At 29.5% G+C, this 27,925-nt stretch overlaps 2 protein-coding genes across 5 annotated transcripts in view; one reads left to right on the top strand and one right to left on the bottom strand.

The window, feature by feature from the left end:
* Nucleotides 1-497: 497 nt before the first annotated feature.
* On the bottom strand, nt 498-15,538 carry LOC130895376 (eukaryotic translation initiation factor 4 gamma 2). The gene is made up of 10 exons (XM_057802616.1): nt 15,371-15,538; nt 11,989-12,766; nt 11,154-11,459; nt 8,635-8,820; nt 8,305-8,573; nt 8,074-8,245; nt 5,778-6,091; nt 3,790-4,041; nt 3,383-3,670; nt 498-3,213 (listed from the first exon to the last, which is right to left on the bottom strand). The coding sequence occupies exons 2-10, from the start codon at nt 12,383-12,385 to the stop codon at nt 3,151-3,153; spliced, it is 2,247 nt and encodes a 748-aa protein (XP_057658599.1). The 5' UTR covers nt 12,386-12,766; nt 15,371-15,538; the 3' UTR covers nt 498-3,150.
* A 612-nt stretch (nt 15,539-16,150) lies between these two features.
* Nucleotides 16,151-27,925, top strand: part of LOC130895375 (uncharacterized) — a 72,337-nt gene continuing 60,562 nt past the window's right edge. For 3 of the 4 annotated variants that reach the window (XM_057802615.1, XM_057802614.1, XM_057802612.1), the window contains exon 1: nt 16,171-16,562. In XM_057802615.1, the coding sequence (XP_057658598.1) occupies nt 16,355-16,562 (208 nt within the window). In that variant the 5' untranslated portion in view covers nt 16,171-16,354. Of the gene's footprint in view, nt 16,563-27,925 lie in introns of all 4 variants that reach the window. The other variant, XM_057802613.1, reaches the window with a different exon arrangement.

Below are 27,925 nucleotides of genomic sequence, written 5' to 3'. Positions count from 1 at the left end.
CGATGCTCAGATGGCATCATGGTATAAATCTTTGTTTTCAATGGCATTCGTTAATGTTGTGGCAACGTTGTAGTTTATGAGAATGCAACTATGGTGAACTCATTAAGTCAAAACTCACAGATATGGATATAATCAAAATGTTATTAACAATTTGTCTATGGTATAGATCTCGCGTTCTTTTCAAACGTCAACTCTTCGACTTCAATTGCATTATAAATCAACTTTTGGAGTAATAAAGTATAAATAAGCCCTAGAAGGACATTCGGAAGACAGGAAAGAAGGCATATGTCTTTATACTTCATCACAGTATCTCTTTCTTATATACTGGGTCACTGTCCATGGTTTAATTATATATAATTTTCTATTTTACTTACCGTAAAGTTGTTATTTATATAGTACAAATGAATTTTCCCTTTATTTTGCATGCAGTTGAAGGAACTAAGGAGCAAAGTGCATTGAAGGTTACTTTTGAGGGTTCAGGTGGAAGAAATACAAAATAAAATCGACATCGATAGCAAAATACCATCGATTAATTTATTAAACACAAAAGTTTCACAGTATAATTCTTTTTCTTTAGACACGTTATTAAATAATCTAAGGGTACGGGAAACTGACTATAAAGAAAAAAAATACTTGAGAAAATACGTTACTTAAACATGAGTTACATAAACAAACAGAACACATCTTTTTTTTTCATATGTATATAAAAGTATTACAGAATAAAAAAGCTCATTTTTTCAATACATTCACCTGAGCGATGAGCTGTAATGTGAAGTCTCATCTGACAAAAAAAAATATTACAACTTATTCGATATAAACAAAATATCAATAAAAAATCCTATAAAATATAACAATATGTCAATTTGCACAAAAAATATTAAATTTCCCAATCCAATAGGAGAATGAGGAAACTACTGATAGAAAACTTGTTATCGAAGGAAAATCATGGTTAGAACACAACTAAAAAAATCTACAATAAAAAGAAGTAGCCTTTTCGTAACCTACTAACATTGTAGGCTCTCTAATTTTGTTTTGAGTTTAATTTTTTATCGATCCAGCTTCTCTTTTGCTTATCGAATAAGAAAACAAAGAGAAGGAGAAACTATATTGAAAAAAATGGTGGTTAAAGTACAACTAAAAGAGTTAGAGGGTCAATAATAAAAGGAAATAGCATTTTCGTGACCTACTTCCTTCTGTATACAACAGCAGTTTCAATACATAATTCCTTTTATTGCAAATTCTTTATCTTTCTCATTTATACCTTGATCTCCTCACTTCTCCCCTCTGTTTCTTTATTTTCTTATTCGATAAGCAATAGAGAAGCTCTATAAAAGAAAAATTATGGTTAGAGCACGATAAGTAGTTTTATGTGCTAATCTTTCACCAAGAAATTATTTGTTTATACAAAAATATGTTTTTACTTTGTTTATATCATATAAAATGTGTATAACGGCTGATTCATAAATTAAATACCCATTTACAGAAAAAAAAATGAAAAAACAAAAACTCGAAATACCGAGATGAGACGACACTATCGCCGACTTACAGATCTACATCTTTAACTATTCAATGAAAATAAAATATCTGTCACAAATAGGAAACATTATTAATTAAGATCAACTTATTTTTTTTAAATTTTACAATAAAAAAATTCCACTAAGAGTTCGTTAGACATAAATCGTTCGCGCACACAAAAATTATTAACTAAACAATTGAACCTAAGGGTCTCACAAAAAATTTCAACCGCCTTTTTTGTTTAATGGGTCTGGTACTATTGGGCTCTTCAATTTTTGAAAATTTCATTCTATAATGCAATTTATGAAATAGTTTTTTCAAAATCGTTCCTCATTTTTAATTGCAATTATTTTTATATTAACTATTCAAAAAATGAAGATTTTTTTTAGTTCAATCGAAACACGTTTGACAATAAAATATTGGCATGAAATCCTTCGAAACTTTATATAAAACTGTAATTGCTATTTGTTATTAGTATAGGCAGTAGTTCAAATGTACCAAAAGGATATTTATATGTAAAACTATCAGTTCATTAAAATTCTTATAGAAATCCAAGTAAATGAATTTGAGATATACAAAATAATTAAAAAACTATCTCAATGTCTCGAAAACGTAGAAAAAATGTTAAAATTGAAAACTTCAGAGTAGTTTAATCGTATTAAGTTTGAATCCGCAGTATGATTCATTAAAATTATTAGTGATTAGTATTGGCAGTAGTTCAAATGAACCAAACAGATATTTCAGGGTATTTCAATTGTATCAAGTTTGAATCCACCTTTTGATTCATCAAAATTGCTAGTAATTGTTTGTGTTTTTTCAAAACAGAAATCAAAAAAAGTGCAATAACAAAATGGATCAAAATTTTTTGTCTTGAAAAATCATCCAAGTGGAATATTTAAAAATCTCTAAAAAAGTGAAAAAATATCCATCTTTACAAAAAATTGTCGTTGTTGGTTGTTATTATCGTGAATGGTAGTTCAAATGAATCAAAAAGATACTTCAAGGTAGTTTAATTGTATTGAGTTTATACGATTCCATAAAAATACTTAGAGTAGAATGATTCCCCAATAATCACTAAGTTACAAATTTGAATTATTCATTATTTATGGAAGTATTTGTTCAAAAATCTATTTTTTAAGTAATATTTTTTACCCCTTCAAATTAAATCCGTTCTGATTCATAATAAAATGAAGTAAATTTTAAAATGCAAACGTTGTTTTTAGATTATATTCTAAAACTAAAAACCCAAATGGTTTTGACTGAACTTTTAACACGAAACCTACGGTCGAATACAAAACATAATTTTAATCACTAATTTAATTAATATACAAAAAAAAAACGAATTTAAAAACTACTATTTCCTAGCAACAATTGACTTAAACATTATTTATACTATTTAATTGTTCTTAAAAAGAAAACAATGCCCAAAATTACCATAGTAAATTACGAAAAAAATTAAAAGTCCGTAAATAAAGACGAGAAATTTTTTGTCGAGATAACAAAATAAAGTGAAATTGAGACGATATTTGCCCCACACTGTTTATTCTTCTTTTTAATAACTTAAATTATCATTTTTTTAACTTCTACTATTATGCGAGAATCACGCCACTTAATTTTTTATTTTTAATTCCTACTTCAATCGTCTCCTTCCTCTTCTTCAGATTCCGCTTCTTGTAACCACGTCAACCATTGGTTAACCTAAAAAAAAATAAAGAGGTTAGATTATTCTTCTTTCGCTTATTATATGGCCTTCACATATTACACAGCTACAGAATATTGTTCAACATTCAATACATATAACTTGTTGAATTTCTGTTAATAATTAATTCAAATCCTTAAAGTAATAGGAAAGAAGAGAATGACTAACCTGAAATAGAGCATTACCCTTGCCCGGATACGCATCTGTTACATCTTCTTTCCAATTTAAAAACGCCTCTTCGTCAACGATCTCCATATCGTATAGAGCGTTGAACCATCTTAACAACTGTCCACGGGGGAATCCCAGGGAATGGAAATGCATCTGTAGTGAATAGAGCGCTACCAATTGCAAACTGGATTTGTCCCGTAAAAAAGCCGTCAGAATAGGTTGGTATCGTTTTAGAAGGCCACTTTCTTTTTCTATAATAGCTTTTTCATCACCGCAAGCAGAAGATTCCTATAAAAAATAATTTTTTAACACCACAAGTACCAATATTAGAATATGAATTAAGCTGTATAAGAAACGTATCCGGAGAGCATGGTTAAATTATATTTTAATGTTTTTTTTTATCTCACCTGAGTAATATATTTTAATAATACGGTCATGAGAGCGTTAATGAAACCGGGATCGTTAAAATTCGATGGTTCCAAATTTTCTTTGATCCATTTATAGAAAGCTTGCGGATTCGGATCCGCTTGTAGTTGACGTGCCAGATCAGCTTGGATACGCAAAAGCGGATACAAGAACGTCAGATCTCTTTCTTCTAATATTTCCGAAAGACGTTCTTTCGTTTTGTCGTTATCAGGAAGTTGTGACATCAAGTTGATCTGAAAAAAGAAAATAAAAATATTCAAAAAATATTAGGAATAACATTTAAACAGAAAATTTGAATTCAAAGCCAAAATTAATGACAACAAAGACAATTTAGTCACATCTAGAGAAAAAGTACAAAAAAAAAACAAAATTCAAAGTACAAAAAAAGATTTTTGAGAAAAATAGTAGATAAAACAAGATACGATGAAATAAGGAATAACATTTAAACAGTAAATTTGAATTCAAAGCCAAAATTAATGACGACAAAGACAATTTAGTCACATATAGAAAAAAAGTACAAAAAAAACAAAATTCAAAGTACAAAAAAAGATTTTTGAGAAAAATAGTAGATAAAACAAGATACGATGAAATTAGGAATAACATTTATGCAGAAAATTTGGATTTAAACCCCATTCAAAGCCAAAATTAATGACAACAAAGACAATTTAGTCACATCTAGAGAAAAAGTACAAAAAAAAACCAAAATTCAAAGTACAAAAAAAGATTTTTGAGAAAAATAGTAGATAAAACAAGATACGATGAAATAAGGAATAACATTTAAACAGTAAATTTGAATTCAAAGCCATAATTAATGACAACAAAGACAATTTAGTCACATATAGAAAAAAAGTACAAAAAAAAACAAAATTCAAAGTACAAAAAAAGATTTTTGAGAAAAATAGTAGATAAAACAAGATACGATGAAATTAGGAATAACATTTATGCAGAAAATTTGGATTTAAACCCCATTCAAAGCCAAAATTAATGACAACAAAGACAATTTAGTCACATCTAGAGAAAAAGTACAAAAAAAAAACCAAAATTCAAAGTACAAAAAAAGATTTTTGAGAAAAATAGTAGATAAAACAAGATACGATGAAATAAGGAATAACATTTAAACAGTAAATTTGAATTCAAAGCCAAAATTAATGACGACAAAGACAATTTAGTCACATATAGAAAAAAAGTACAAAAAAACCAAAATTCAAAGTACAAAAAAAGATTTTTGAGAAAAATAGGAGATAAAACAAGATATGATGAAATAAGGAATAACATTTAAACAGTAAATTTGAATTCAAAGCCATAATTAATGACAACAAAGACAATTTAGTCACATCTAGAGAAAAAGTACAAAAAAAAAACAAAATTCAAAGTACAAAAAAAGATTTTTGAGAAAAATAGTAGATAAAACAAGATACAATGAAATAAGGAATAACATTTAAACAGAAAATTTGAATTCAAATACAAAATTGAACACAACTAATACGGTTTAGCAGAATAGAAGAAGAAAGATTAATACAGAAGATAAGGAAGCATTAATCACACAACAACAAGAAGTGAAGACCAACGGGGAACCTAACAGTACAAATAATAATGTTAAAAACAAGTTCGTGAAATGGATCCTTAAACCGACCCTGCTTGGCTATTATTAATCTTTAAATTTCGGCGAATGCACATATTTTTCTTATACATTGCGGAATTCGTTTCATCTCAAATTTTTTTATAGCAAGCGGTTTATTTACATTATTTCTAAGAAGATCTATTTATTAATTTGTTTCATTTTTTTTTAGACTTTTGAGATATTATTTAGTCATATATAAGGAGATTTGTAGCGCAGTTTAGGTCAGTTTATAATAAATAGTCGTAGTGAACAGAACGAATCAGCAAAGTAATCGAAGAATTTAAATAAATTAGTCAAGTGTATAGTGTATAAAAGACCGGTGTGCATCGTAATTGAATAAATAAATACCTTGCTCTTGTTAAACATCTCCGACAATTCGCTTTTACCTCTCTTCTTGTGTATATTCTGCAATACCAACAAGAATAGCGGATGGTGAGCGCCGTTTTCAGTCAAATTCGCCACATCCGACAGCGGTACCAAATGTTCGCAAATTGCAGTAGCGAATAAAACCGAAGCTGAATTCGTTACTTTCGTTATCTCATTTTCTCGTTCATCCAAAACGTTACACAACGATTTGAATGCGTCTTGTACAGTATTGCCACTTATCAAATTATCTTCTTTCAAATTACTCAGGAATCTGATTAGTTTTTCTTGTTCGACATCTATAAATGAAAAAAAAAAAAACATTAATTTAGTAAATTTCTTTAATTTCTCATATAAAAAAATCTAAAACAACAAAAAACAAAACAAGCAATATTATATATCAAGTATACTATAATGATTGTGAGGTTATTTACATAGGGCAGACATCTCAGTATATAGAAAATAGACTAAAAGATCATCGATGGGATAAAAATAAATAAAACTGCTTTAAAGAACCACTAAATATAAAAAAAAACATAAATTCAAGAAAAAAAAGACCCAAATAATTATTTCTACTTCGATTTTATTTTTATTTTGATATTCGTAAGACCGAAAGTAATCCAAACCTCAAATTTTTATCTGTTTTTCAAAAATTATTTAAAATAATGTGCCTTGTAATAATTTTTACGCTATTGATATAGGACAGACATCTCAGTATATAGAAAATAGACTAAAAGATCATCGATGGGATAAAAATAAATAAAACCGCTTTAAAGAACCACTAAATATAAAAAAAAAACATAAATTCAAGAAAAAAAAGACCCAAATAATTATTTCTACTTCGATTTTATTTTTATTTTGATATTCGTAAGACCGAAAGTAATCGAAACGTCAAATTTTTATCTGTTTTTCAAAAATTATTTAAAATAATGTACCTTGTAATAATTTTTACGCTATTGATATAGGACAGACATCTCAGTATATAGAAAATAGACTAAAAGATCATCGATGGGATAAAAATAAATAAAACCGCTTTAAAGAACCACTAAATATAAAAAAAAACATAAATTCAAGAAAAAAAAGACCCAAATAATTATTTCTACTTCGATTTTATTTTTATTTTGATATTCGTAAGACCGAAAGTAATCGAAACGTCAAATTTTTATCTGTTTTTCAAAAATTATTTAAAATAATGTGCCTTGTAATAATTTTTACGCTATTGATATAGGACAGACATCTCAGTATATAGAAAATAGACTAAAAGATCATCGATGGGATAAAAATAAATAAAACCGCTTTAGAGAACCACTAAATATAAAAAAAAACATAAATTCAAGAAAAAAAAGACCCAAATAATTATTTCTACTTCGATTTTATTTTTATTTTGATATTCGTAAGACCGAAAGTAATCGAAACGTCAAATTTTTATCTGTTTTTCAAAAATTATTTAAAATAATGTGCCTTGTAATAATTTTTACGCTATTGATATAGGACAGACATCTCAGTATATAGAAAATAGACTAAAAGATCATCGATGGGATAAAAATAAATAAAACTGCTTTAAAGAACCACGATTTATCAAAAAAAAATTAATTTTTCTTGTTCAAACTTTGATTTTATTTTGATTTTGACATACAACGTCAAGTTTCGATTCAATTTAGTAAATTTCTTCAATTTCTCATAAATAAAATCTAAAACAAAACAATAATTTATATATCAAGTGTCTTATACTGATCGTTACACTGACAGACATCTCAGTATTTAGAAAATAGACTAAAAGATCATCGATGGGATAAAAATAAATAAAACTGCTTTAAAGAACCACGATTTATCAAAAAAAAATTAATTTTTCTTGTTCAAACTTTGATTTTATTTTGATTTTGACATACAACGTCAAGTTTCGATTCAATTTAGTAAATTTCTTCAATTTCTCATAAATAAAATCTAAAACAAAACAATAATTTATATATCAAGTGTCTTATACTGATCGTTACACTGACAGACATCTCAGTATTTAGAAAATAGACTAAAAGATCATCGATGGGATAAAAATAAATAAAACTGCTTTAAAGAACCACGAAATATTGAATAAAACATACAAATTGAAGATAAAAAGTTATAAATGATAAAAAAGACCTAAACAATGATTTCTATTTCGATAACCTATGACAAAAGTCAAATTTTTATCTGTTTTTCAAAAATTATTAAAAAAAAAATAATTTTATAACAAAAGAGACCTGAAATCAAGTCGATTTAGCAACATAAAAATATATTTAGTTACCGGATTTTTCTAAAGCAGTCGATAATCCACTCAAGACCATTTCTTTGGCAAATTTATCGGGAACTTTGTGTTCTTTATAAGAATTAATAGCTTGTTTGAGATCTACTTCGCCCTTCCAGAATTCCTCTATCAAAGTATTGAACTTCTTCAACACCTCCTCCTTATTTGGACCCTTAAAAACAATAAATAATCAAAAAATAAATTTTATAGTTTTTTTTGTGAATTTTTTACTTTGTCTTTTTTGGACTGCTTCGGTTTCTCCGCAGGCAATTGTTTTATTGGTAATGGATCTTTGAGTAAAGTCGACGGGGGTTGCTTAGTCGTCGGTTGGGCGAAAGTGGGTTCTAAACTTTTGTTATTATTCATCATATTGTTGTTTTTCAATGAAGAAGCTTTCGTTATCAACATCGAATTAGGTCTCAATTCAACATCCGCCATTTCGTCCTTTCCAACTATCAAATTACTCTTCTTAAAACGCGGTGCTAATTCCTTGTTAGACTCTAAACAAAAAAAAAAAAAAATATTACCAACTCGTAAATTTATATCACGATATAACCTTACGGTTGAATTGAGAATTGTTCTGGTTGTGCTTGTACTGCCCCCTTTGGTTGTTGTAATTGTAGGCGCCGCTGCGTTGGTTATTGTGTCCTCTATAACTTCCGTCCCTCTGACTGCCGAATCCGTTGTGGGCCCCGAATGGTGGGGCAGTGGGTATTAGAGACGGGGCAGATGGTGTCAAATTAATACCTGTATGTAATCAAATATTAAAATATAACGAATCGTTTTGACATAATGATTTCCCAGGTTTATTGCATTCATCAAGATTTATGGTACACGATCCTAATGGGGACCCACATCATAGATTATTGATTCCGGATGTCCCTTTAACTTTGAATCACTTTCGAAAGAGTGAATTTTATAGGAAATTAAATTCACTTCAACAATATTTAATTAATAATCCCACAAAAATAGTGTTAAATCACAAGATCTACCAGATCCGGTTACCGAAACTAGAAAATTAGCAACCAGGGAATACCTCATGTAGTAATCGTAGACCATTTTGTTGAAAATAAATTTTGACCACATCAATTTTCATTAGAATAAACTGTTGTTATGACAGTAACTTGATCAGCTTCAATTTCGAAAAGTATGGTACTAAATCCGTTGCGGTTTCTCTTTCAAAAATCACATGCGGATTTTTTTTAGCCCCAAACATAATAAATACATCATTTTGTTTAAATAATAAAAAACTGCATCAATTTCTTGCTGTTTAATATAATTAATTCCACCATTTCTATTTTTTTGCAAAAATGTTAGGTTTCAATTGTAGTTTTAGATTTAATTTTATAACCATAGAAACTGTTTTTTTTTGTGGGTATACACTATGAGGAGGTTCTTGAAATTCTTATCCAAAACATAGAACAATGTCTCATACTACTTCACCATTTGAAAGGGTTGTCTTTGGACAAGCATTATCCTCAATGTCTCCAAATCATTCAGTCTAGTTAAATTATTAGTATTGGCAGTAGTTCAAATGAACCAAACAGATATTTCAGGGTATTTCACTTGTATCAAGTTTTAATCCACCTAATGATTCATAAAAATTGCTTGTGATTCAGTAAAATGAGATTGAGGCATACAAAATGATTAAAGAATCAAAAATCACTGCTTTAATAATATTTGGAAAAGACAGAAATCGAAGAAAAAATGTCGAATTACAAAGTGGATTAATATTTCTTCGAAAGGCTTGTTTTTGGACAAACATTATCCTCGATGTCTCCAAATCATTCAATCTATTAGTATTGGCAGTAGTTCAAATGAACCAATCAGATATTTCAGGATATTTCAATTGTATCAAGTTTTAATCCACCTAATGATTCATCAAAATTGCTAGTGATTCAGTAAAATGAGATTGAGGCATACAAAATGATTAAAGAATCAAAAATCACTGCTTTAATAATATTTGGAAAAGACAGAAATCGAAGAAAAAATGTCGAATTACAAAGTGGATTAATATTTCTTCGAAAGGCTTGTTTTTGGACAAACATTATCCTCGATGTCTCCAAATCATTCAATCTATTAGTATTGGCAGTAGTTCAAATGAACCAATCAGATATTTCAGGATATTTCAATTGTATCAAGTTTTAATCCACCTAATGATTCATCAAAATTGCTAGTGATTCAGTAAAATGAGATTGAGGCATACAAAATGATTAAAGAATCAAAAATCACTGCTTTAATAATATTTGGAAAAGACAGAAATCGAAGAAAAAATGTCGAATTACAAAGTGGATTAATATTTCTTCGAAAGGCTTGTTTTTGGACAAACATTATCCTTGATATCTCCAAATCATTCAATCTAGTTAAATTATTAGTATTGGCAGTAGTTCAAATGAACCAAACAGATATTTCAGGGTATTTCAATTGTATCAAATTTTAATCCACCTAATGATTCATCAAAATTGCTAGTGATTCAGTAAAATGAATTTGAGGCATATAAAATGGTTAAAAAACAAAAAATCACTGCTTTAATAATATTTGGAAAAGACAGAAATCGAAGAAAAAATGTCAAATAACAAAGTGGATTAATATTTGTTTGAAAGGCTTGTTTTTGGACAAGCATTATCCTTAATGTCTCCAAATCATTCAGTCTAGTTAAATTATTAGTATTAGCAATAGTTCAAATGAACCAAACAGATATTTGAGTGTATTTCAATTGTATCAAGTTCGAATCCACAAAGTGGATTAATATTTCTTTGAAATACTTATCAAACTGTCCTCTACTACAAAAATAACAGTAAATTCTAAATCTGGCATCAATTTAGGGGACACTTTACATTATTTTTCTAATTAATATCTCAAATTATTGTAGTATATATATAAAATAAAAAAATTAAGACAGTATATTATCTAAAATTAATGACAGTTCCTTAAAATAACTTATAACCAAAATGGTATTAAACTAATATCGAAAACTGCATAATATAAAAACCTTGGCACTATTTCGATTTCCGTTCCTAATTTGATAAAAAAAAAATCAAAATGAATCAAAAAAGTTTTAAAAATCGTTTTCAACTTACCCATAAGCATGTCATCGAGACCAGACCTGGTCTTCATCGGATGACGGAATAAATCTGGTATATTTGGTCTATCTTGGTCTCTATCGTGGTTACGGTCTCTTCTAAAACCGACAGGACGATCGTCCTCCGCTGGTTTAATGTGATTTATAGGCATAGGACCTTCAACAATGACTGCCTTTCGTGGCACCCATCCATTGTCTCTTAAATCGATCACGTCTTTCAACATGAATCTGATTCTCGGTTGTAAATCTTGACTTTCGGCCAACATTTTCATTCTTTCAAAGTATTGGTTCATGAGGTTTTTACCTATTGGTATAAAGGGGCATAAAAATGTTATATTAGAACCTCAATCAGACGAGGGGATCAATAATTAACTTATAGAAGCTTTGTATATAGAGAACCAACAGACATTAAGAAAAGAATTTCAGAATAATTTGAAAGATTGAAGAGGAGCCCTAAACCATACCACTTTCAACTTTTTTAACAGATAACATCATTAGGGATAACATTTGAGAGAGTCATTAAAGAAAAAGGACCACAGATATCTGTCATACGATCCTAAATAGAACTAGAAAATAGAAACAAAAAAAATGTGTTCAAATACCTTGAAGCAACTCCGGAAAACATTTCAGGAGCAGGGGAGAGATTCCTGCTATTGGATGTGGGCAAAGAGGATGGACACTTAGATTTAAATGTTTCACCAAAAGAAGAATATAAAATAGCAAGCAGAAGGAAGCGAAAAAAAAATGAAGCACCAAACAAGGAAACTATGTAGTTAGAAACGATGCTTAGATAGATATAAATCAATTATAATGACAATTTGAATAATACAAACCCTTGTTGGTGTCCAAGATGCGGCCGCAGGTCCGCAAAATTTGACAGAGGCATTCGAGGTCCTCGGAAAAATCGTCGCCACGTCTAACCAATAACTCTTTGATGCAAAGGTGTAATATATTTTCCGATAGTATTTCCAATTTTCCCAATTCGCCGATGAATTTGATGTTGCCGAGCATTTTCCTTTTGGCGATCTGCCTTCTCTCTTCCTCCTCTTCGGAATTCGCCCCGCCAAAACCGGCTCCGTACGAAGCGCCATTGTTTTCGAGGGCTGCCGCTCGGTTTTCGAATTCAAGTTTACACTTATTAAGTAAGAGAACTCTGAAGGTGGTGGGTTGATTGGGGGATTCGAAATTAGGTGCCTCTTCTGACAGTCGTTTGCACAACTGCGCATACATAGACGAGTATTTCGGTTCGTCGAGGGCCTTCTCGAATATGAGAAAGATGACACCCCTCAAGATGACATTCGATTGTAGTTCTATACGCAACAAATCATCGCTCAGCTTCTTAAACTTCTCTGGTGTGAGTTTATTGAGAATGCCGCGGACTTTGCGGAACACCAGGTCATTACGTGATTCTGGCGTAAGGGCATCTTGATGTCTCAGTGTAGAAGGTGGGACCCAGCGTCGCTTGGTGGAAGGAGCGTTGTCCTTCACCGAAACACGAGCTTGTGGCCCCGTCTGCCTGGGGCTCTCCGTTGTGGTGGATAAACTTGCTCTCAGTTGAATTACTCCTTTTCTCTGCACACTCTATATTTCCCCTATATCCAGTTCTCTATGCTGCAACAAAGTTTTATTATTTTTCTATTTTATTTTTATAGTAAATTATCAAAATAAAGCTTCTATTTTCTTCTTTTTGGTTAAATAAAAAAAAACATATACAAAACGACAAAATTATATCAAAAACTGTATGGAAAGTATCATTTATTCTATACCGTAAATTCGTTTGGGACTAATACCTTACCAAAATCACTTAGTCGAATTATCTAAACACAAAAATTTTAATACCAAAAAGCTTTATGCTTCGGAACAGCTTCTAATCTGATTATGGTCGACACAATAATAAAGAAAACAATTCGATTTATTGGCGACTCAAAGTTGACCAGAAATTACTACTACAGCTTGAAGAATATAAGAAAGATGCTTTTCGGAGCTGTCCAGTATAATCTCACTCAGAGCAGTATCTACAAGACCTACTAGACAGGTAGATGTGACTCATGAACACAGAGTCCGTTTGCAAACACTCCTTTCTTTGAAAAAGTGTCTTTTCCATTCATCAGAATATTTCTAATGTTTCTAATGCTTCAGACATCAGTTGCACGGATTATTCTGGTGCGTTGTCAGTCTTATTGGGATTAAGGAAACTCTATTTTATAAATTGGAAGGCTCCGAAGAAATAATGTTAGGGGTCAATAACAGTAGTTTATTATCCAAAGACTTTTCCACGGTTTCCAAGTGCGGATATAGTTACTGAAGTTTTTGTATCTACGTAAATTAAATCTACTGAGACTTTTATACAGGATAATTTGAGAGAGTCAAAAAGTCTCGTTATATGTCAATGAAACCCAAGAAAAATTCAAAGGGTATCGTAAAAAGAGTATGCACTTAAAAAAACCTATTCAAGTACTATTGAATTATTATATTGGTCCATAAAATGCACTGCAATTTGATAGCTAATAATAAAATTTAATAACAAATATATAGATATATTGATAAAAGTAAAATTCAATAAAAACTTTGGTATGTAACAGTAAATACTAATTGTATTATTAATCATTTGTTACGTAAACTAGAAGGTTATTTCCTTCACAACTGAATATAATTGCTTCTCCTTTGAGATCTGTAACCACCTTCAGAAAATAGTGTGAATAACAAAAATATTTGCACTACGATTTCAAGGTGAAAATGTAATTTAAAAAATTAACCTTTTGAGTCAAACTACCAGCTGTTTCTATCATATTGTATCTTACTTATGTAATTTATTCATACGACTAACTGCTAAACTAAATGATTATTGGCAACGTTGGAAACGCCATGCATGACACTACAAAATGGCGTTTTTAGCGGTTTTACATAAAGTAGGAAAACACTCATTTTCAATAATTAATTTCTCAAAACCTATTTATCTCCGCAATTCGAAATTTCATACATAGACTCATCATTTCACGGACTATTTGTCATAAAAATATCCAATTAGACGATCCATAACCTAAGTTTTAAACAGTAACCCTTTCAATTTAATTTCAGAAAATGGGGTACTTTCAGATCAGCAAAAATTAGCTCATTAAGTTAGTTTTTTGATCGTATTCTTTTGAATCTATATTGATCTATATTTAATTTGATTCCAGAGACAGGACAATATATATTAGAGATACTGTTGTGTCTAGTATCCTTCTGCTTTGAAACATATATCTCCTCTTCCATTTACATTAAGTAAATTGCATATTTGGTATCAGCAAATTTCGTCATTCAATACAATCAACAACGCAATTAAAATTTGGAAACAATTCTAATTATTAATTGCTAAATTATGAAAATCTGTATGAGATTTTTGATAAAATACTAAGTTTGATCACTTGCTGTAATTTTGATATATTTTGGAACATCAATACTAAGTAGAATAACTCAAAAAGTTAAATTCATATAGCCACCATATTATAGTAATTACAAATAAAGTTGATATATCTGTGTTGTCTTTGTTATAAAAAGTTTTTTATAGACGCAAATCGATACGTTTCAAACATTTTTGTACATTCCGGGAATGTCTACAGGTGAGACGGGTACGATTCGGCTGATGAACAAAGGCATACATCCCAGGGTCACCGACCGTGGATTGACCGTAAGTTTAAAATCAACACTACAGACGTACACCTATCTAGTCAAGGTCCTTACAATGCCAAGCAATTTATGACCTGAAGTTAGAGGAAAAACACTTTGTTTCTCGAATTGCCCACTTTTGTTGTAGGTGACGTCTACGACATTTTAACCACAAATTTCAAACTGTATAAAACTACATAAAACTTTAATAAAGAGTTTTATCAAATCAACGTTCAGTAATTTCGATTAGGTTAATGTATAATTTATCTAAGAGAATCAGGAAGCGATTATAAACTATTTATTTGAACAAGCTGACATGTTTATCTGACAAAAACCCAAACAATATCTCGAAAAACTACTTAAAATTATCGTAATTCGTGGATAAACGCAATTCAAACAATCACTTGTGGAACTAATTCTTGATCAAATAAAAAAATTAGCAGAAACTATTATTTTCAGAGAATAGACATGACGCATAATGGGCAATGTAAAAAATGCATGGTACAAATCTTCTAGAACGGTTTAGAACAAATCTAATAACTAAAATGAATATATCGAATCACTTACCCCAAGAAGTTAAGTTGTTGCGAGTATAAAAAAAACTTATTAATAATGAGAGTGCTCCGATAAGATTGTTGCAATTTTTTTAGAAAAAGTAACTTACTCGCTGTTGTTTGTAAAGGGCACTGACAGCGACAGCAAGACGTGAACGATCGTTGAAAATTGGGAAGGTCGTGTAACATCGGCCAACTCGGCTAGTCGTTGAATGTCTAATCATTGATTTTTAGAATAATATATTTACAATTTTAATAAATTTAAAATAGAATTAACACATTTCTTGATGCTAAATAAAATTGTTTTCAAGGGATTTAAATAATTATTTCTCGATAAAGTTTTTCATTAAAACTGACATTTTTATACCAACATAAAAATGACAAAATTACTATCATACATTTCCGGAATTGGTAGATCGAAATTTTATTCTATTTAGTTTTGTATAATTGAAATTAGTTGAAACATGTAAATTAAATTATAATTTTGAAAAATTTGATATTTATATATGTAGATATTAGCGATAATTATAAGTAATGTTTTAAATGATTATTTTGTCTGCTGCACTCTGTTAAGCAAAAGCCCAACTATTGAATAAAAGTAGACGAAATCTGTAAATGTTACAGATATCTTTCTATTATTAAATTTACATCTAACTTATTTTAAAAGATAGTGCGGATGTTGAATGTAAAGTAAGTTATCTAAGCAGTAGTAAGTATAAATAATGTATGTTGCCTATATGTAATAAAAGTAGATTCGCTTATTTAGCTCGTTTGCAAGTTCGGATACCTCCGTTGCAGGAATCGATTTGTTCCTGCTGAGGTAATGTCAGCATATGAAACAAATACTGAATCGGACAGCAAAAATTAGTTAGATAGTCACTAAGTCTCGCGAAATAGAGTGCGGCGGGGAAATAGAAGTTGTAAAAAGCCCGGTCGCGTAGTGTTTAAAATTGAAAATTTGTCATAAAGATTCATTAGTGCCATATAAAATGAAAAAATGACATCGACCACTACAACAATTAGAAAATCTTATGGAAATAGACGTTTGTATGCATTTCCCGAAGATTATCCGTTTCGATTTCAAAAACAAAAAAGTGTTGGTGTACCTAAAAAGAATGAGGATGTGGCCAAGTTAATAAAATATATTGATGATAATATAGTTGGGAAAAATAATGCCTTTTTGGGACCTTTCGGCAGACGAAAAGGTAACTCTTTAAATAATACACATCTATTAATTGATTTATGTATATACATATAATAAATATTAACGTATAAGAAATTATTCTCGTGTTCAAATGGTTACGATGTACATTTGCCAATTTTATATGTACATATGACAAATAGATAAGTGGGTGGAAAATAATAAAATTTTTAAAGAGATTTGAATCTGTATTTAAAAATAAAAACACTCACCAATACCTGTCTAATTTTATTCAATTAATTTGATGTTTTTATCTCGTAATTGTTCACATATATCACATTTTAAAATTATAATATTCTTACTAATTATTATTATGAAAAATAAATTAGTACATTTACTATAAAAAAAACGTGTATAGAAATATGGCTTCCAAAAAATCGATAACATCTCTATTTCAATGGAAATTTTCATTATATAGTTCTATTACCCATGGGTCGATGCTAAGTTCTTTTTCTCACTTTGTACTACACCATAACCACTGAAATTAAGGCTGGGAGACCTATAATTGGTCGTAAAAACATTGTTGCCGATGTTTTTTGAATCAACAGCACAAAAATAAATATGATTTAATTAGATATAGAACAAACAATACATTGAAATTGAAGATTTCTAAATTACTTTACAATGTTTATTTATTAAATTAAAGCAGCAGTTTTATTCAAAGATATATCAAAAATACAAACTTTATATAAAACATAATATAAAATGAAATAATAACGAGACACGAGGAGACACTAACAAATTACTTCATGTCCTTTATATTAAGTAAATTTGGATTGCATTAGTTTGGAACTTTGGATAAAGAAATCCTGGAAGTTTTATCATTTGAATCTGATGAGATCAATACACGTAAGACTGAGGAAATTACTAAATTCATTAAATCAGCTGTTCGGTATATTTACAAAAGTTTAAATGATAAAAATAAATTGTCTACAAAAAAAAAAGATAAGATAAAAATTCTATGTATCGACCCAAATTATGTCAATACAAACTTACGAATGTATGAATGATAAAAAATTAGGTTAGAATTTATACAAATTGATCTAATATGGTATCAGGAGACAAAATGATTTTTTACGTTAACGTTTAGCCAGAAATATAAACTTGAATTCGTAAATCATCGTGGGTAATCTAGTTGCAATGTAGAATTTTTTTCGTTCTTTTATATCGCCTTAATACAAATCCATTTGTTTTGTTGACATTTGTTGTCATTTTAGTATCTTTCCATTTCTGGGTTTAATATAATTTTCTATATCATTTTTACATATTTTTCAATTTCTTTCCACATAATTATTTTTCTCTAATAATTTGATACGTTGTCAGGAATTCGAAAATCAAGGTTAGTTTGATAAAATGTTTGTAGGAATGTATGTATATTTAATACGAGTATAAAATTCAACTCAGCTGAATTCGCTATTTTATGAAAATGTATCTTTCTCGTATATATGTCATTAGGAAGTGTTTTTATATCAAATATACGACCTTGAACGTTTAAATGTCGTATGTCTCACGTACATACGTATCTACATTGTTATAAACTTGATACTAATGTCAATAATGTCGAATATTTTTAGATAAGAAGTTTTTTCTATTATTTTTAATCAAAATCGTAATCAGGACCGATCCTACCAGGCGTGCAGCTACGCCTACGGCCAAAACAATGGACGTTGGCAGAGTGCATCTCATTTTATAATAATAAAAAATCAAAATACTCCCATTTCTCTAATATTATTGAGAAATATACAGCGTTGTGCAAACTGTGGTGTTTATACTCTTCACACATACAGAGTCTGTTCTGAAAATAGTAGGAGTAGTTTGTACTCGAGCGCACTAGTGGGATATCAGGAACGCAGAAAAAAATCTGCAATCGGTGATATGTTTCTTCTTCGACTGACTTAATTTGAAGGTCACGTGAAATAACGTTGTTGTGTACATATATATTATAAGACATTTTCGTAAATTCTGAATACTTTTGACTACAATCTTTGTAAAATTTGATGCAGTGTATGTTCATAGTAGTACGGGTGTTGGAGAATTGCTAATATATGTTTTCATAAAACGTTTTGAATGATGAAAGCAAAACTATTTTATTTCATAATACACAGGAAATATTTTTATGTAAATAATCTAGTTAACTTCATCATAATTGTTGTTAACTAAACTATTTCCTCTTCTTATTTATTGCAGACGTGTGTTAAATGCATTATTGCAAAATAAAATGAAGAAAGCATAACGAATTTTCTTTACGTAACATACACGTTCGGTTTCTAAACAAATACTAATTTTTATTATCTTAATTGTAAATAAAGGCAAAAATCATCCCCCAATAAGAATGGGTGATGTAAAACAGATGATTATTAGGAAAACATAATTCGACACGTCTACGGTAAATGTCTATATATACGATGAAATGTGAAATATATAATTTAGTTATTCAATTAGTATCTTAGAAGAAACGAATCAGACGTAACCGTTTAATTATAAATTGAAAATGGAAACCTTGTGGTTCAACATCATTCCTGGACATCAGCCAGGCTTTTGACAAAGTTTCACACCTATAAAACTAAAACGGAACTCGTCAACGAATAGATACTTCCAGGTCTCTGTAAAATAGCCTGACCAAAATATTACAAAATGGATAACAAAAAATAAATCACAACAATTAATATTTACGAGCCGGCTTCTAAAACTTCTGTGTCTCTGGGTACTTGATGTATCCTATGCATGTACTTTTTTTTAATTATTGTTTGGGTTAAGTTTCTTTTCCTTTCTGTTTATTTTATTCCCTTTACATGTTTTGTCGTCTATATCTTTTTTTTAATTTTTCGTTGGGCTACTTTGTATGATTTATACTCAGATGAGAAATAATCTTATTGCTCAACAAACTCTAATTGCTTTAAATAAACGTATACATTTACATAATAGAGAAATCGCCTTGAGAAAAACTAATACTATTAGTCCGGGAGCTAGGTGAAAATTTGGTAATTCAGTAATTTCTTCTCAATTGAAAATTTGTAAGCTCATTGTTAATATACTGCTGTGATATATAAAAAAATTAAAGGAAATGACTAAATTTCTTTTTTTTTACTCATCCCACCCACCGAGCCGCAGCTGATGTTCACTAGGCTTTATTATACAAATTTTTGTTGCTGGCTCCCGGAGTATATATAACTTTTATAAAAGTCTAATCTACGAATAAAACAAAACTTCAAGGATATAAAATTTTACTTTCTCCGTGCATCGAAAATATAATTTGTAATTTTGCTTAACGGATTATACCAAATCAGCAGCACCTCGTTTCGCCCGATGACGTAACAACCTTCCTTGACCTCATTTACAGAATACGATACAACATTCGTTAAGATTGGGATGCCGGCCGGTCGGTGAAGTTCGTTCAACCAAATATTACATACTATTAGATTTTTTTTGCGCGAGAGACAAGTTTTGTTGATAGCATTGAACTATTCATTATAAAATAAGAAAAAATAATACTAGTGGGAGTAGTAGAATTACGTATTTACATACAGAGCGTGGTTAAATTAAAAAAGAAATTCATTATTTTGTATACAAGTCGCCATTTTGATGTTTTGGTTTCCTCGTTAGTTTTGTATATCAAATTATTTCGAAAGTCTGACAACGTTGTCATGACGTACATATCAATAATGTTTTTTCAAATAATGTTTATTAAGTACTATTTATAACTATAAAATATTGTGTATCTAAGCACTTAACTGCATCTTTTTTTTTTAAATCGTGTTTATAAATGAGATTATTATCGATTATACACATTATACAATGTTTCTCGAATTGTTATGATTTCTGTGAGCATCCTGAAAGAATATTGAGATAGTAAGCAATTTCTTTGGTTTCATCGCATATATTGTAAATTAAAAATAGTATGTTAATGAATACTTAATGCCAAGATCAATATTATAATTTCAACTAAATTGTTCAGGAAGTATCAAAATGAAATATTTCCAAAAATAATTAGTTGATATTTTAGTACGTCTGACTCACAACAAACAGGTGTTTAACGAAATGTAACAAAACTAATTTCGTTTCTAAAAAATCGTCTACCAAATATTTGTACAGGGTGAAAAGAAACAACCAAGAAGTAAAGGTTAATAAACCATGTGAAAAAAACGAATAAAATTTTATCCAATTGATAGAGGTTGAAGAGTCTAAATCAAAGGTTATTGTGTTTCATTCTTTTGTTCGATTTCGCTCGTCTTGAAAAACCCATACTGTTGTTTCGTCGTGATTCGTCGCCTGTCACGATCTTATAGATGGTGACATCTCGTAGCGAAGTCGAGAATACGTTTAACTGTCAACTTTACGAGGCAATTTGGAGAAACTGACATTCATTTGTGAAGAATTCATAATAAAATGTTCAACATAAAATGTTTGAATAATTTCCCAGCAGTTATAACCGCCATTTTGTACTGTAAATTTTAATATAACCTAAATAAAGAAAGATGCGGGTTTTCTTTAAAAAAAAATAGGGCTAAGTTAACTAATAACCTGAACATCAGCTATTGTTGTGTTCCTTCCTTCATTTTTAATTCGATGATATTAATCGATCATTTGTTGTGTTCCTTCGTTCACTTTTAATTCGATGATCTTAACCGATCAGCTGTTGTGTTCGTTCTGTCAAATTTAGTAACGATATACGTAATTTGCTTTTTTGGCGCGATTTAGGTATTCCATAAAATTATTATTATTTTCATTAGTATTCATTCGAAAATCAATATGTTATCGGTATAAACAACGTTTAAAGTTTGCGGGATTGGTTAAAATACGTATAGGACAATTTGTCACTAGCTCTCCTACTATTTCTACTATCGTTGTGGAAATTCTAACCTCATTTGTGTGTAAATATTCTTACTCGAAGTTTACAAAGGTAATTTACAATATTCATGGCATAATTACTAACACAATTGAACTTTTCAATTAGAATTCAAACATTAATTGATGTTTTAAAATATTTTTTTAATTTATAACTATAATTTAATGCCTATATTTAGTACACTATAACAATTTTTTATTAACGAATTCTATTGTGGAATTTCAATTAAATAACACGTGTTAGAAATCCAATTGTTCATAATATCAATAAAACTTGTTTTTAAAGATAGATATTTCTAGAAATTTGATATGATAGATTCTTTCCGGTGAATACGGAAGTACCTAGCATGACCTAGAGGCGGTAGTTGCTTATACCAAGCCGTTTATTAATTATTTGCTAATTATTACATACGCTGATGCCCAAATCTTCAGCCTGAATTTTTCAACAGCTATTTTTACTTTAGGAACTGTCTTTCAGAAAAAACAAAAATTCATTAGTCTTTAGATATTAATTTTAAAGAAATTAGATTGTGATTTGTTATTAGAGACTGCCTTTTATCAAAACAGGTCTTTAGAAACTAATAACCCTGTATAATTTTACATTATAACAAAGTCTGCGCTTACTTGCATATTCGAATACTAACATTGGCACATATATTTTGTTTTTTTGTGTCAATACCACTTAACTGGTTAACCATGTCAACAGCATCTGAATTAATTTATGGTTTCTTATAAAAAACGACAATTGACTAGTTCTGGATGAAAATATATTTCAATGGAAGATTCATGGAATGTTTATTTGATTAATTTTTATTGTCGAATAATTTCGATGGTATTAAAACTAAACAGTTGTATGTAATGATGAATAAAGCTTAAAATAGTTTAAATTATGAATATCTGAGTATCTTGGGGACTCAAAAACTTCCAATTCTGCTTTGTTTTAACTTTGTTTTGTCCAGTCATCTTTTTTAGGATATATAGAAAGTATAAGTACAAGTAAAAAGAAAGTGTTTTCGTTATTGGGAAAATATTCTAGTTGATACTGTTCGATATTGAATCAATTATTGAATCCCGAAAGTATCTTTCTTTCTGTAAAGATCAAATATGAAAATGTATTATATTCAAGCCAAAGGCAAAGTTCTGATTCACCTGATTTCGTGCTACAAATACAAGTGTTTATACCACAAAGTGCGCTAGTTAATAGTAGTGCATTCATTCCAGTTTATCTTTACAGGGTCTGTAAACATTCATCTGCAACAAAGGTTTACCATGATAATTGTAGAATTGATATTTTTCTGTACTTTCTAAATGTTCTAGATTAGTTATTGTAACAAATAAAACCCAAATAAGTTGTTAAAAGTATTCAAAAACTATTCATCGTCAACTTGAAGAAAGGAAAAAGGATTTACTACATTTCAAGGTGGTCTTGGAAATGTTGAAGACTATCCAAAGCCAAAATAAGGTCACAGTGATTGTTAAAAGTATTAAAAAACTATTCATCGTCAACTTAGAGAAAGGAAAATGGATTTACTACATTTCAAGGTGGTCTTAGAAATGTCGAAGACTATCCAAAGCCAAAATAAGGTCACAGTGATTGTTAAAAGTATTAAAAAACTATTCATCGTCAACTTAAAGAAAGGAAAATGGATTTACTACATTTCAAGGTGGTCTTAGAAATGTCGAAGACTATCCAAAACCAAAATAAGGTCACGGTGATTGTTAAAAGTATTAAAAAACTATTCATCGTCAACTTAAAGAAAGGAAAATGGATTTACTACATTTCAAGGTGGTCTTAGAAATGTCGAAGACTATCCAAAGCCAAAATAAGGTCACAGTGATTGTTAAAAGTATTAAAAAACTATTCATCGTCAACTTAAAGTAAGGAAAAAGGATTTACTACATTTCAAGGTGGTCTTAGAAATGTTGAAGACTATCCAAAACCAAAATAAGGTCACAGTGATTGTTAAAAGTATTAAAAAACTATTCATCGTCAACTTAAAGAAAGGAAAATGGATTTACTACATTTCAAGGTGGTCTTACAAATATTGAAGACTATCCAAAACCAAAATAAGTTCACAGAAAAGATTATAACGATGTTTTGCGCAGATGAGACCTTAGCGTCCAAAAATGGAGCTAAAAAGTTTTAGTTTTTTGGAATTCGAAAGGATTTTTCCCTGTTGAGTTATTTACAAATTGGTAAAACAAAGTATGGAATGTTATTGTAAACTTAATGAACAAAAAACATCTGATTTATATAAGAAAAAATAGTTTCTAATTAACATAACTTATTTTAAATGACCAATAACAACTCTGTATTTTATAATTGTAATTATATAGATCCAATTAAACATAAGTTTTATTTTCCAGTGATAACCTTTGGACAATAGTTGATTTAAAAACCCAACTAGTGAAATTCATCATAAATAGATTGCGAAACCGAAATTTGTAATTAAAATTCCGCTTATTAATGTCACCAACTAAACAGACACGCTGTCTATTTCATTTATTATTCATGATAGAACTAAATTTAAATTCATGAAGTTGGCAGCTGCTGGCAGATTTTTAAGTAAGTCACATTGACTTTTCTACGAATTATAAACATATATGAAAAACCGCGTAGCTTGCCCAATTATCGATGTTGCTTTTGTCGGTATATCTGTAATCCAAATATCTGGAAAAATTTTATGATAATTAATGGGTAGATTGATTTGAGGCCGTTTTTTTTTGTTATTGTCTCAACTCTATTTTGTTGTATGGTTGTTTGTTATACCACAATCTCGCGACACATGTTTTTCACTAACATTTGAGCAACTTTAAGGCCTCGTATTTCCAATATCGTGACCTTAATTACCGACGTGATTTTTTTAGTTATACTATGATCCTTTAAGAACAACTTTTCAAAATTTGAGCTCAATATTTCAGTTATTTCAGCCACAGTGATTTTTTAAACGGAACTATCATTTTCATTAATGTTTAAGCAACTTTGGGGCCTCGTATTTCCAATACCGTGACCTTAATAACTGTCGTGATTTTTTTAGTCATACTATGATCCTTTAAGAACAACTTTTCAAAATTTGAGCTCAATATTTCAGTTATTTCAGCCTCAGTGATTTTTTAAACAGGACTATCATTTTCATTAATGTTTAAGCAACTTTGGGGCCTCGTATTTCCAATACCGTGACCTTAATTACCGTCGTGATTTTTTTAGTCATACTATGATCCTTTAAAAACAATTTTTCAAAATTTTAGCTCAATATTTCAGTTATTTAAGCCACAGTGATTTTTTAAACGGAACTATCATTTTCATTAATATATAAGGAACTTTGGAGCCTTGTATTTCCAATATCGTGACCTTAATAACTGTCGTGATTTTTTTAGTCATACTATGATCCTTTAAGAACAACTTTTCAAAATTTGAGTTCAATATTTAGGTTATTTCAACCACAGTGATTTTTTAAACAGGACTATCATTTTCATTAATGTTTAAGCAACTTTGGGGCCTCGTAGTTCCAATACCGTGACCTTAATTACCGTTGTGATTTTTTTAGTCATACTATGATCCTTTAAGAACAACTTTTCAAAATTTGAGCTCAATATTTCAGTTATTTCAGCCACAGTGATTTTTTAAACGGAACTATCATTTTCATTAATATATAAGGAACTTTGGAGCCTTGTATTTCCAATATCGTGACCTTAATAACTGTCGTGATTTTTTTAGTCATACTATGATCCTTTAAAAACAATTTTTCAAAATTTGAGCTCAATATTTCAGTTATTTCAGCCTCAGTGATTTTTTAAACGGAACTATCATTGTCATTAATATTTGAGAAACTTCAAGGCCTTGTATTTCCAATAACGTGACCTTAATTGCTGTCGTGATTTTATTAGTCATACTATGATCTTTTAAGAACAACTTTTCAAAATTTGAGTTCAATATTTAGGATATTGCAACCACAGTTGATTTTTTAAACAGGACTATCATTTTCATTAATGTTTAAGCAACTTTGGGGCCTCGTATTTCCAATACCGTGACCTTAATAACTGTCGTGATTTTTTTAGTCATACTATGATCCTTTAAGAACAACTTTTCAAAATTTGAGTTCAATATTTAGGTTATTTCAACCACAGTGATTTTTTAAACAGGACTATCATTTTCATTAATGTTTAAGCAACTTTGGGGCCTCGTATTTCCAATACCGTGACCTTAATAACTGTCGTGATTTTTTTAGTCATACTATGATCCTTTAAGAACAACTTTTCAAAATTTGAGTTCAATATTTAGGTTATTTCAACCACAGTGATTTTTTAAACAGGACTATCATTTTCATTAATGTTTAAGCAACTTTGGGGCCTCGTATTTCCAATACCGTGACCTTAATTACCGTCGTGATTTTTTTTTAGTCATACTATGATCCTTTAAGAACAACTTTTCAAAATTTGAGCTCAATATATCAATTATTTCAGCCTCATTGATTTTTTAAATGGGACTATCATTTTCATTAATATATAAGCAACTTTGGAGCTTCGTATTTCTAATACCGTGCCCTTAATTACCGTCGTGATTTTTTTAGTCATACTATGATCCTTTAAGAACAACTTCTCAAAATTTGAGCCCAATATTTCAATTATTTCAGCCACAGTGATTTTTTAAACAGGATTATCATTTTCATTAATATTTAAGCAACTTTGGGGCCTCGTATTTCCGATACCGTGACCTTAATAACTGTCTTGATTTTTTTAGTCATACTATGATCCTTTAAAAACAATTTTTCAAAATTTGAGCTCAATATTTCAGTTATTTCAGCCTCAGTGATTTTTTAAACGGAACTATCATTGTCATTAATATTTGAGCAACTTTAAGGCCTTGTATTGCCAACACCGTGACCTTAATTACCGTCGTGATTTTTTTAGTCATACTATGATCCTTTAAGAACAACTTCTCAAAATTTGAGCACAATATTTCAATTATTTCAGCCACAGTGATTTTTTAAACAGGATTATCATTTTCATTAATATTTAAGCAACTTTGGGGCCTCGTATTTCCGATACCGTGACCTTAATAACTGTCTTGATTTTTTTAGTCATACTATGATCCTTTAAAAACAATTTTTCAAAATTTGAGCTCAATATTTCAGTTATTTAAGCCTCAGTGATTTTTTAAACGGAACTATCATTGTCATTAATATTTGAGCAACTTTAAGGCCTTGTATTGCCAACACCGTGACCTTAATTACCGTTGTGATTTTTTTAGTCATACTATGATCCTTTAAGAACAACTTTTCAAAATTTGAGCTCAATATATCAATTATTTCAGCCTCATTGATTTTTTAAATGGGACTATAGTTTCCATTAATGTTTGAGCAACATAACAGTATTATTTCTATGATTATGTCCCTATGAGTCATTTTACAAGCTGTACATATTTGTTTTCTGAATAAGTGAATGTGGAAAACCCAAAGTCTAGCCAGTAGGGTATTTTCTTAATAATTATTTGAGGTTAATAGTCTTTGTCGTGGTTCAAAACAAACATTGAAAGTTCAAATCTTCTTTTCATAGTTCAAAAATCGATAAAACACGTGCGGCATTGTTATTCAATGTCTACAGGGTTGCCGATATATCGAAATATTTATCTTCAACTTTTTACTTCTTAGATCTTTATCATGTTATTTGGGATAATTTGTCTTGATTTTCTATGAAAATCAGTTTCAAATATCGATATATCGAACTCATCATAGAATAGGTTGAAAAAGAAACGGTATATCCCGATATTGTGAAAATGAAACTTGACACACATATATGACATTACACTATAAGTCCTGACTGACACACAGATGACGCTGTCATTGTCAAATCCATATGACGTTTACGAAGTACCAACTTTGACGTTTCGAATAGTTTTTCTTAGTTAGTCACACGACTTAATTGAGTTATATATTCAATTTTCAAAGTACAAGCTAATTCTGAATTTCTTAATAATATTATTTCAGTTTTTACATTTCTTCTCAAGGATACAAGGATTTGACAAAGATTTTTAGAACTAAATGTGTTAAAATCTTAAACGTTTTCAGTACACCCATAACGTTGATGTGGCAACATCGCGTAAAAAGCACAAATGAACTCGCTCTGCATTCAGTTTTTTATCTACGCTGTCTATCTGTTAAAACTTTTTTTTCTAATTCTGTGGTCAGTATCGATGCAATAGATTTAAACCAGGATATTAATTTTTTATTGTTTCACTAGTTTTTAAATACAAAAGAAAGTTTCTTTGTCTCGGGCACTCCCTGCGCATTTAAATAAATAATTTACAAGTTAATGAAAACCACGAATTTCTTTATAATTCGGAGAAACATATAAAAAAGAAGAAGCAGAGTGAACTGACAAGGATAACGAATTGAAATAACCAATCAAAACTAGACAAAATAAAAAATAGGAAAAGTCAAAGTTGAAATGAACAAAAATTTGTTTTAAAAATAAAGCAAAAGATATATACAGGATAAAGTAGTTATTTAAAAGTTAATAAAC

Source organism: Diorhabda carinulata, chromosome 6, assembly GCF_026250575.1.
Source record: "Diorhabda carinulata isolate Delta chromosome 6, icDioCari1.1, whole genome shotgun sequence".
Lineage (NCBI taxonomy): Eukaryota > Metazoa > Arthropoda > Insecta > Coleoptera > Chrysomelidae > Diorhabda > Diorhabda carinulata.
The sequence above is the reverse complement of the archived record's forward strand: the minus strand, read 5'-3'. Positions and strand labels throughout refer to the sequence as shown.

Coding starts and splice junctions, on each gene's coding strand:
- LOC130895376 (XM_057802616.1), bottom strand. CDS start 12,385: ATGTATGCGCAGTTGTGCAAACGACTGTCAGAAGAGGCACCTAATTTC. Junction 11,460..11,988: donor CATCTTGGACACCAACAAGG/GTTTGTATTATT, acceptor TTATACCAATAG/GTAAAAACCTCATGAACCAA. Junction 6,092..8,073: donor GACTGCTTTAGAAAAATCCG/GTAACTAAATAT, acceptor TTTCATTTATAG/ATGTCGAACAAGAAAAACTA.